At 33.8% G+C, this 12026-nt stretch overlaps 2 protein-coding genes across 5 annotated transcripts in view; one reads left to right on the forward strand and one right to left on the reverse strand.

The window, feature by feature from the left end:
• Positions 1-3424, reverse strand: part of LOC135841121 (uncharacterized) — a 120623-nt gene extending 117199 nt beyond the window's left edge. For all 4 annotated transcript variants that reach the window (XM_065357932.1, XM_065357937.1, XM_065357935.1 and 1 more), the window contains exon 1: positions 3111-3424. The gene's annotated coding sequence lies outside the window, so the exon portion shown is untranslated. The remainder of the gene's footprint in view (positions 1-3110) is intronic.
• Positions 3425-9210: 5786 nt separating this feature from the next.
• LOC135841123 (ejaculatory bulb-specific protein 3-like) lies at positions 9211-10986 on the forward strand. The gene is made up of 2 exons (XM_065357939.1): positions 9211-9522; positions 10510-10986. The coding sequence occupies exons 1-2, from the start codon at positions 9312-9314 to the stop codon at positions 10698-10700; spliced, it is 402 nt and encodes a 133-aa protein (XP_065214011.1). The 5' UTR covers positions 9211-9311; the 3' UTR covers positions 10701-10986.
• The last annotated feature ends 1040 nt before the right edge of the window (positions 10987-12026 follow it).

Consider the following 12026-nt stretch of genomic DNA (forward strand, 5'->3'; position numbering starts at 1 on the left):
TTACAGAAAAGGGGGGTTCCCCAAAAAGGGGAGGTGGTGCCGATCTGAAATTTTTCACGCGGAAGTTTCTCGATGGGACCCACCTTCCATGCTGATATCAACTCGAACGCTTTCGGGGACCATTTCACCCCCCTCAGGCGTCTATATCCTTTATGTATTTTTCAGGAAACCCCCCTTTTTTGAATGGTTGTAGTTCCACCCCCCCTGGGGGAGAAAGACAGTTGATATATCAATAGATCGGAAATTTAACGTAGAACAACATTCTTCAATCATTTTTGCGCTAGAGTCGATATTTTTCGATATATTGGCCAAAAACCTATTTTGGGGGGCTAAAATCCACAATTCGGGGGAAAGCTCACCCGGCACAGTAGGGGACTCCTCAGATTCGTTTTCAGGACATCAAAATGGACCAGTATACCAAAAATCAGCTTGCCACCTAGAGATTCACTATAGCCCCTATTTTTTTGCTAAAGTTACTGGACTAATATTTTGGCCAAAATTTGATTTTTGAAAATTCACCAAAAATCGAAAAAGGCACTTAAGCACTTGAAATTTTGACAGGTAGGTAATGAATTTTTGCCTGCTTTTTCGATCTGCCTTTGTACGGTTTAAAAAATTTTATATGTTGGAACGTAAAATCTGTGATTTCGGCTGACCTGTCAATCAAAATGGCCGCCATTTTATAAGTAGGGCCACTTTTTTTTGAGGACAAGGGCTAGAAATGTTCCTTAGAAATCCCCATTCAAGAAAAAAGTTGTCCCGGAGGATTGGCAGGGGGTGCTAGTGATTCTTATGCGGGCCCCGACTATAAAGCATAAATTGATCAAGTTAAATTGGTACAGTTTTCGCTGCACTTCATGAAAGTCTGGAATTTTTAGGATCGCTGCTAGTTCCAGAACAGTTTGAAACCATCTCCAGTCGACTCAGCACGTTGAAATCAGGATAATAAAGTAGAATTTAGCTTTGCAATAATTGAGGAGCTTGGAATCAAAACTCACTTTTGACACCAAAAATCGATATGCGTTTTTTCGCGGATTCGGATACTTCTTCAATTTCTCTATCACCCTACAGAATCCATTTTTCCGAATTCGGCCCCAGTTCTTCACAATTTCGTGTTAAAAAGTGCCCTTGGAATCAAAACTCACTTTTGCCAGTGGCAAAAGTGAGTTTTGACTCCAAGCTATACAAAAAACTGTATTTTCAAGGTCGCATGGCAGTCTACAAAGCCAAAATAATTCAATTGCAACTTCGGAAGCATTTTCTGATAGTGAAATTAGCGAAAATGGTAGTTTTGAATTTGGAAGTTATGCAACTGAGAAGGTGAAAAATTGGATGTATTGAGCGCTCAAAACTTTTAAAGCTCTCTGGAGGCGGAACAAAATACTCTACAGAAAAATGAAGTCGAGGAAAATTGTAGAGAATTAAATTTCCAATCGACGTAATGTCGTTAGTTTTTTTCTAGGGTGCTTAGTTTTCGATATATTTGCAAAAGAAAGTATAATTTTTGGAAAAATTCAGCGCTCAAAACTTTTAAAGCTGTATGGAGACGGAACGAAGCATTCTACGGAAAAATTAAATCGAGGAAAATTGTAGAAAATTAAATTTCCAATCGACATAATGTCGTTAGTTTTCTTCTAGGAGGCGTATTTTTCGATATATTTGCAAAAGAAAGTAAAATTACCCCACCTTGGAATCAAAACTCACTTTTGCCAAACTTGATAGCCATACTGCAACTATATGGCAACTTGAAAAAAAAAAATTTCTCATGGAATCCTATTTAGTAGTCTTACTCAAGAGCTCGACACACTTTGAGGTGTTTTTTTCATCAACGCACTAGGCGAAATCAGTTATTGTCGATTATCTCGAAACTTTGTCCGATGGCAAAAGTGAGTTTTGATTCCAAGCTCCTCAATTCTTCCTTGGGTAAAATTTAGCGGAAATTTCAAGATTCGAAGGTTCGCTGAAGGCTCTAGAACTGCTAACGGTGCCTTAAAATTGCTCAAAACGGTTCGAAATTGCTTCTAATCGATTCGGGGAGTCGAAAGTGAAGAATAGACATACCAACTAACAGCTTTTTAGATTAATTTGGTGAGATTTTGAGCCACGTTTCGGTAAAAAATTGAATTTTCAACAAAAAAATGTCGTCCACGGTCCACATATTAGATTTGTTTTTCGAAAATGAACTGTTTGAAAACATACGAAATTTTCTCTACTTTCGATTGATATGTTTGAGTTCAAAGCCAGAAAGTGTGATCTATATAGCTTGCCAGGTAGTGAGTTATAGCACTAAAAAGCAGTCATGTATTATGTTTACCGGTAGGTAATTAGAATCGAAAGGTTTTTCCATTTCCAGTTCAAGTAGTAGGACTAGTAGGTAGTCAAGATTAAACGACCAAAGTAATCGAAACGATTATCACGTCCTGTTCGACATTTTACATTTCCTAACCACAATTGTCCTTGATTAAGACCGCAGAAAATCGTACACACGTCAAAATAATAAACCAAAAGCTAGAACTTGGAAGATTATCGACATGGAAATGTAATTACAACTGTAGTAATACTCAAGCAATATCAAACGTACAAATACAAACACAATACAGTAGTCGAACACTGCGTGCTGTATACAGCAAATCCACATTTCCTGTATCTATCTACTTCGAGTTTTGACTAAGCAGAAGCAGATGATACTTACATAGACATTAAACATTATGTACAAATATCGTTTATGTTTTCGTTGATGCTAAATGAACGAAGAATTGAAAAACAACGTGACTATAGAATAGACCAAACCATTTGAATTGAATACGAACTACGAAGAAACAGTATGGACGTAGGGACAAAGAATGCACATGAGGTTAATAAATGATCAAGATCAAAACACATTGCGTAAATAAGTGGACCACTGGACCTGTACCTCAGATCAATTCAAAAATCTGATGATATTATAGTACTTTAGATGATATGCTGAAATGGATTCATTTACATTGAGGAGATATGATTTTAGATAGCATGGAGAAAGTTGTACTAAGTATTTTCAAAATAGAGCACGTGTATAGTATTACTGAACGGTAATAAACGATCGAAATATCATTAATATCATCATAACTTACTCTGCTGTTCATCAAACTGTGAAGTCCCAAATCGAATCGAATGGAATCCAAAACTATGACCGAAGATCGAACCCACGAAGAATATTTTGAGTATAGTTAACAGTTAATGAAATATAACGAGACCGAGGACCGAATTACACATGAAATAATAAATAAACGATGTTAAAATACACGAGACATCGCTTTTCGAATTCGTTCTATTAGAGTGTTCGACAAATTTCATCACACAACACAATACTGACGCCAATCTGATCTGACGGACGCACGCTTTTACTTATCTGAGCTGACAGCTGAGATATCTTTTGTTCTTTTGCAGTGCATTGAGATTGGAATTCGCATTTCTTGTCAATGCAATGCTGCCAACTGTTGAATGTTTAAATTCACTCGAATTCTCGAAAAATGTCATTGTGTTGTGTGATTGTGCCTAATTGTGCCTCAGCCCACTCAGCCTGTAGGAAACATATTAACGCACGTCAACAACAAATAACAACGTTTATTATAAAAATTAACAAGGAACATTGAAATTACATCTTAACGCTTCGAGAACATAAACGCTAGTCAGGGAATCGAATACACGAGATCGAGAAGGCGCGTGTACGTAAATACCGCGTAATTACGATGACTATTTCCCACAATCGGCCATCCTTTCCGGTGTGTCGTCCTCGACACACGATTTTCCTCGTTGAAATGGACCGCTTTCAGAAACGTTAGAAAGGCAGCCACTCGATTTCTCCTCGGAATTCGAATCGTTGTCAGATGACGAATCACTGGGCGATGAAGGACGATTTAACGATGGTTTGCTTGACTGGAACTCACGAAGACGTCTGGTCCAATCCGCCGCTTTCGAATAATCGTATACACGTAGGAAGTTGGCCATTTCCTCGTTTTTAAAACCAGAACATACCGCATTTTTCGAATCTGTCACTGATGCGCCGACATCTTTAGCTAACCGCAGCTTATCGAAGATGTATTCGATCGGTGACTCGTTTTCGTTTTGGGCTCGGAGGGAAAAACGCTCCCACTTGTCGACTACGTTGGTTTCGCTTCCGATAAACGTCTCGGAAAATTGCTGTCGAAAGTCATACCACGTTTTGATATCGTCTGCGGACAGGAGATACCAGGTTTTGGCCGCTTTTAGCAATAAACGCTTCGCTGCTTCTAATTTCTGTATATTGTTCCACCCGGCAATGGTTGCTTGGTTTTCGATGCTGTTCAGCCACTGTTTCGCTTCCGTCGATGATACTTCGCCGGTAAAGTGTGGAATGTTGGGCAATAGCACAGCGCTGCTAGCCGCTCGAACAATTTCACTCACCGTATCAATTGGAATCGTATTTTTCGATGCCGCCATGCTTTCGAGGGTGATCGAGAACAACACAAGAACTTTCAACACTTCAAAAACGAATGTAACGATAGCGATGTCATACGAGACACAGGTCCGACCACTTCTGAATATGTAGGAAACATATTAACGCACGTCAACAACAAATAACAACGTTTATTATAAAAATTAACAAGGAACATTGAAATTACATCTTAACGCTTCGAGAACATAAACGCTAGTCAGGGAATCGAATACACGAGATCGAGAAGGCGCGTGTACGTAAATACCGCGTAATTACGATGACTATTTCCCACACAGCCTCAATTTATTCAAGAATTTTTGAATTATTAATTATTTTATAGACCAGGGTTTAAAACTGATTGGATTAATCACCACTTAAAATCACCACTAACCTTTTTTTTTGGTCAGCTGAAGCGGTAACCAAAACCAATAGACCGTTTGAAAATTTACGACAAAAAAATCCCCAAAGAACCATCTTCACTCTTCAGTCATCAAAATAACACGATTATTTTGTAGGTATAGTAAGGTTACCGATTGAGTTTTTGAGGAAAAGAACAACCATCACAAGATTTCAATCAGAAGAATCATCAAAACCCTTTTCAGGTACCTATCGGTTCTTTTCTTTTTGGTTTCCTTAGTTTTTTTTTTTTACCAGGGGTTGAAACTGTTAAAAACCCCAAAACCAAAAATGAAGGAAAAACCAAATATAAAATTATAAATCTATTTTGTGCAAAACTCAAAACCAAAAATAAAAAATATTTGATCAAAACCACTTGACCAAAAACCAAATATAAAAAATTTAAAATTTAAATCATCAGAAATGTCAAAATATGTGTAATGTTTTCACATTTTATGCATTAATTGACTAGTAGAAATGAATACAATAATTAATAATATAATACTAATACTAGGTACCTAGAATTAGGCGGCATAATGCAATAATTGGCAGGAAAAAAAACCTGAAAACTGAAACCAAAAACCCAATACCAAATAAAAATAGCAAAAAACTGTAACCGAAAACCGAAAACCAAATAAAAGTAGCAAACAACTGAAACCAAAAACCAAAAAACCAATTATCAAAAGGTGAAAACTGAAACCAAACCAAAAACCAAAATTCAATTTTCAATCAGTTTCAACCCCTGTTTTTTACCAAACTCAAATAAGAATTCAAAATTTTTAGGCAAAGTTAGCAAAATGAAAGAAACTTTTTTAAATTGGTAATCTTTATACTATATTTTTGATTTCGAATTTTTCGAAGCACTTTTTTTGATCGGTGGAACCAAAAAGCGAAATAGAAGGAACAACCAGAACAACTGAAATAGTTTGAATTGAATTTGAAAAAATTTGAGAACCACTTTGGAACAATAACCTGAAAGCAAAGGCGAAGTGATCGAGTCAGAGTCCCTCATTCAGATTGAGTTGAGACATGGAATCTTTCAAAACTACGATTTTAGTCTCTAATAGACTAATATTGAATCGAGAAAGTATAATGCGAGTCCCTTTACGAGTCTTCATTGCCATGTCAAAATAAAAATTATGCTCTGAGGTAGGTTTTTTATGCATTTTTTGGTTTTCCGAGTTGAAATAAAGTCGATGCAGTGACAAAATCTGCCAAAATATTTGTAGGTACTTGAAATACCAATTTTTAAATATTTTGGATCATTTCAACATTCGTTCGTTTCCCTTATCCCCTATCTGAATAGCTCGAATATATTATTACCTTCCTGTCCTGTCGTAAAAAAAAAAAAGAAAAAAAAACATTTTAATATCTATTATTCTGAAAAAATCAACTTCTGTACCTACGTCTATAATTTTCTCATAAATGTGAATCTTCACCAAAATGAAGCCATATATTATTTCGACTTTTTGAGGATCAAACTTCTCAGTTTGAAGCTCTTGAATTTAAAAAAAAAATCATTAGGAAATAGGTACCTATGTGAATAGACATTTTAAAGATTCAAGACTCGCAAATAAAGACTCGCAAGTGTGAAGTCAGCTAAAATAAAGACTTGGAGTCTTTAATATGCGAGTCATCAACAAAATTAAAGCCGCAAAGTCGTCTAGTTCTGGTTGAAAAAAAAACAATAAAAAAAATAACAAAATTGAAAATACTGAACACGAAAATATTTTTGCTTTTTTTTTCTTGGAAAAATGGGAAGAAATTGTGACTATCATACCTACTATGGTGACAAATAAATTATTTGTTGCTTCTTAGTTTTGGAAATTTAACTTTTGAGTTACTTATGTTAAGTTTTATTCTTCAGTTTGACACATAGAAAGGAAACCCTGAGAAAGTTTAGACTCTCCGAACTGAAAAAAATGGAAACTTCATATTGACTGAAATAGTGAAATTCTATTAGTAGAAAGTTTATGTAAAAAAATATTGCAGAATATTATAATCCTTAAACACAAACACTTTCGTTTTACAAAATTTCCACCTTGTCCATTGTGATTTTTTTTATTTTCTGTAAAAAATGGTCTGTAGTCAACGATTTATGTTTTATTTTAGAGAACATGAAACAATTTAATTTTTGAGTGACTACGTATCTTTATTTAGTTTATTTAGAGATACATTATTAAACTTTTCAGATCTGACAAAAGGGGTAGATAGATATCCCAACTGGCAGACAAATTTTGGAGCCAAAGAAAGCTAAATCAAAAGAGCAAGTACATGTAGCCTATACAAAAATACATTACCAGCTAAAACTTGCAGGGCTTTAATGTATGTATTTTTTGATTTTTGATCACTTTTTGTAATCTTCGAGCAAAAGGTGCATGGGAAAAATATAAAGTTCCATCAAATTCGCCTAGAATGCTGAAATTTGATAAGTAGGTACCTAGCTACTAAGCTACCTACTGTATTTTCGACCCTCCCAAGTCGATTGGAAACGTTTTTCAACCGTTTTGAGCAGTTCTGAAGCCTCCAACAGTTTATTGAAAGATTGAAATTTCGACAAAGTTTTACCCAACGAAATTGGAAAGCTAAAATTTATTTTATAATTATTCTAATTTCAACATGGTGAGTCGATTGGATGTGATTTCAAGTCTTTTAGAGCATGCAGCCATATTTTGGAAATTCTAGATTTTTAAAGTGTCATAAAAATCAGCTTAACTCGACTTTAGCTCGTATGAACACGATTGGTGCTTGTCAGTGACCGACTTGAGTTAAGTTGAGCAATTACACATAATTTTTTCAAAATCGACGAAAAAACTGAAATTTAATTTATGACTGAAGATTGCTGGAGGCTCCAAAACAGCGTCAAACGTCCTCCAACGTAGGTACTCATTTTGTTGAAATATTTGGTGAAGAAAGTAAGAGTCGAATACAGGGCATCTACGCCGAATTTCAGTTTTCTAAGTTAATTTGGCGAAATTTTGATTTTTCCTTCATTTTTGGTACCTAACTATGAATTTAATTTTCAAAAATTCATCAGAATTCGAAAAACGCATTTAAGCAACTAAAATTTTGGCAGATGGTGCATTTTTGCACGCACTTTTGATTTGCCAAATTTTCCATCAAAAATTACTCTGCCAGTTGGGATCGGTACTTCCCTTGTGAGTAGCAGAGGCCTCTCGTTATCTACATAAAAAATAAACCTAAGTATATTAGCTGAACCCTGGACATTGTCGAATTAAAAACTAAGATAATGAAAAATCACGATCAAAATTTCACGAGTACCATTTAATGATCGCTAAATATAGGTTACATTTGCACGAGATCTCACGTCCGAATTCTGGCAACGAAAACAATGATTAAAATAATTTTTTTTCTGCTCGATCATCCGTAAATAAGAGTAAGGTATTAAAAATGTATTAGTACCGAAGGCACGACGACGATGTACCTATGTACGCAAATGACGATTTAAAAAAACAAAAAACCAGTTCTTTTTGATAATTATATTATATTTTTTACACGAATAAGTTTGGTTTTGTGTTATAGAGCGTCAAGTTTATGATAGATAAAAAGAAATTAAGATTAATGCGAGGAAAATCCTACATCAATGACGTCATGAATTTTCGAACATAAACTGCAAGAAAGGGTTCTCAATATTGTACTCTATTTGAAAAAGCTTTCGCACAACGTAGACTGTATTGTAGTAGGTCTAATCATTTTCGAAGTTCAAGAAATTTGTAAAAATAGTACCCAGCTGAGATCGATGAGTCGGATCACATGCCCTACCTTTCGTCCTCTCGAAGATATTTCAGAATATTCCAGAAAGCTTATTAATATCTGAATATAACAAGTTTTACTGGAATAAAACCTATCGAACGATGCTGGTCCTTTTTTGAACTTGAGAAAGCATAATTCCAATGACAAGAGTGCAATGCTCAGAAAGCACCTACCCAACTTTTTCATTTTTTTTTTCATCGTAGAATCCAGAAAACGACTTACAACAATTGTGATTTATTTGTGAAATTTTTGCTGTATAAAAAGTTGACGTAAAAAACACTCGAAACCTTCGTAGTTAGCCTTCAAAACAACTCGCAGCATGCATCTCGTTTATAGGTAGAGATTTTTCAATTTACCTACTCTTCGTATCTGTGTGGCTAAAATTTGAAAACCACTGCACTCGTAGAGTAGGTAGGTAATACGGCACTCAATCGATAGAAAATTCATCGAAATAGACTCGTCGCGAAGGCGAAGGTTAAATGCACCATCATCAAGGTATTAGCATCTTGAACTTGCGATATCAACAATAGCCAGAGGCTATCAAGTCTGCAACTGGTTTACGACTACCGAGTATTTATATAAGGAAGCACGTGCCTTTTGGACAGTATCAGTGCTTTGAAATTTGCCGGTTGTTCAAGTTGTCGTACGAGTCGTTCAATTTTTTAATACCTAAAATTAAATCGCAAAAATGAATTCCTTTTCGGTTTTAGCTATCGTGTTGTGTGCTTTTGTCTGCTACACTTGTGCGCAAGGAGGGCAACAAGGGCAAACCTCATATACCACCAGATACGATAATATCAATTTAGATGAAATTTTATCGAGTAAAAGGCTCGTTAATAATTATGTTCAGTGCTTAGTCAACGGAAAACCATGCTCTCCTGAAGGATTGGAATTGAGAAGTAAGTCAAGTTGATACATTTTCTCAAAAGTCGGATTGAGAATTTTTCAATATTGTAGAATTATTATTTCAAAAAGGTCCTAGAATAATAATTGACCATTTTTTTCATTTTATTTGCCTATTCATTTTTTCATATGACACCAATTTGAAATTAAATCCCTTTAAGTTCATATCTTATCTTTTTTTTTTTTTTTTTTTTTTTAAATATATTAGACAACTAGATAGGTACTTATTTATTTACTTGAATACCTAAATTATTTTAAAATATAAAAATAAAATTAATCATTTTTCTGAAAACATGTTCAAAAAGACCTTTTCAAAATCCAAATCTCGAATAATTTTGTTTGAAAGTTCAAGATTTAATGTAAGATTTTCTTCTCTACTTTGCCAACTTGCAAATAAATTAAACTTACACATTCCAGGATACATTACGAAATAATTTGTTTACATTTTTATACGAAGATACTTCATATTTCCGCGTTTTAATAATTCAATGTCTCATAAAGGTAAACCAGGTACTCCTCGTTAACGCTTCTGCAGAAGCATAAGCACAGGTAGTGTTTTAGTAGTACCCACACATTATACGTATTCGAACACGATGACATAATTGCACGTGATGATATTTAATGGCAAAATGACAAAATTATTTTTATTCATCCAACCGATGTAAAAAGCAAACTGGTTTTACTTTTTACTTGTTTAGTTTCCTACAAAACTAATTAGGTATTCATTTGTATAAAATTTCTCAAAAAATTGACCTCCAACAATTTATCGCTTATTTGCATTTAATTAATAGTGTACATTTTTTTCTAGCCAATTAATTGACATTTACATTGAAGTACTTACAAGCTGCTTATTTATTTGTATTAATATAGCGATAAAAAAAATGTTGAAAAATTATCCAGAAATATGTATTAAATAGTAAAATATGCAAATTAACGAATATATAAAAAAACAACACTTAAATTTCATGTTTTCTTTTTCACAGGAATATTACCCGATGCTTTGAAAACCAAATGCGCCAAATGTTCGCAAAAACAAAAAGAAGGTGCATTGAAGGTTATCCAAACTGTACAAAAAGATTACCCAGAAGATTGGAAGAAATTGGTTGCCAAATGGGATCCCAACGGTGAATACTTCAAAGCTTTCCAACAAGAAGTAGCTGCTGGAAGATTATAAGCGTTGATACGTAAACGTTTCAATTCTCAATTTTGATTTCCTATTTGAAAATGAAATCTGCATTTCTATACTTTAACGTATTTTTTAAAAAGAATTTTTCGAGTACCTACACCATATTTGAATGATGTTATTGCATTTTTTTTTTTAAATTCCTGTTTTTGAAATTGATCATTATAATGAATACCTACCTGTTTGAACCATTTTTTTTATCACGTAATTTTAAGGATAATTTAATTGTGATATAATTTATTCCTAAATTGTAATAAATTGACATTTTTTTTGAAAACTTGTGTGATTTTTTTTTTTTGAAATTTTGTTACGAAAGTATTGTAAAAAATAAACTATACCTATTTGAAAGTTGAGAATAGTTATTTAATCATAGAAAATAAGGACGTGGTGTGAATAACTCAGAAAAAGAAATGAGCATTTTGAAAATGAAATTCTTGTATTAAAAAAAAAAACAAACTCCAAAACCTGTTTTTTTAGCGATGCAAAAAAAATTCGATGGGTATATGGTTTGGGTTAACTATACATAGGATGATTCCGAATAAAATATCTTTTTCATGCGACCACCAACATAGAACTCGACTTTTTTACTTGTTTTTCACTTTCAATGATGATATTGGTTGGGTTTTTGTGTGACGAGGTTAATAAACTCCTTCGCTTCAGATTTTTTTGAACAGCCAATAACAGAAAATTGGAGGTCAAGTTTCGAATGGCTTATCGAATACCTACAGATACCGATAAGAATTATATTAAAAATGATATTTTGGGTAAGTATTTGTGTTTTGTAACTTTTCCTTCAAATCTGTTCTATATCAGTTCGAACAAAAAAAAATTGAAATTGAACTTCACAGGGAAAGGGAAAGCGAGAGAGACGATTCTCTTTCAACTATGATTTAAATAAATTTGTTTTTTTTTTGGAGTGGAACCTTTCTGGTTAGTGCTTCTTCAGACTACAAATCTTGGAAGAAAAAAAATTAAAATGTGAGGTGATGAATCAAAAATTTCAATTCGATTTCCTTATTTTGAAAATTATATGAAGGAACGACTTGAAAGTCTCGAAAGGGTCATTTGAGGAGCCGAATACAAAAAAAATAATACTCACCTAACATTTTATTTATTTTTTAAAATTTCAATGAAAATTGGAAACCGTAGTGTCCTCTTCCAAAGCTTTCAAATATGAGGTGATGTAAAAAGACCATCGGAAATATTTTGGATCTCTGACTTGAACACCTCGTTTAAAATTCCTAATAATTTCAAGTCCTAGGTCATTTTTTTTGAATTTTTTTTTTTCAAAATATTTCTTACAAAGGAATCTCTCGA

Source organism: Planococcus citri, chromosome 3 (genome assembly GCF_950023065.1).
Source record: "Planococcus citri chromosome 3, ihPlaCitr1.1, whole genome shotgun sequence".
NCBI lineage: Eukaryota > Metazoa > Arthropoda > Insecta > Hemiptera > Pseudococcidae > Planococcus > Planococcus citri.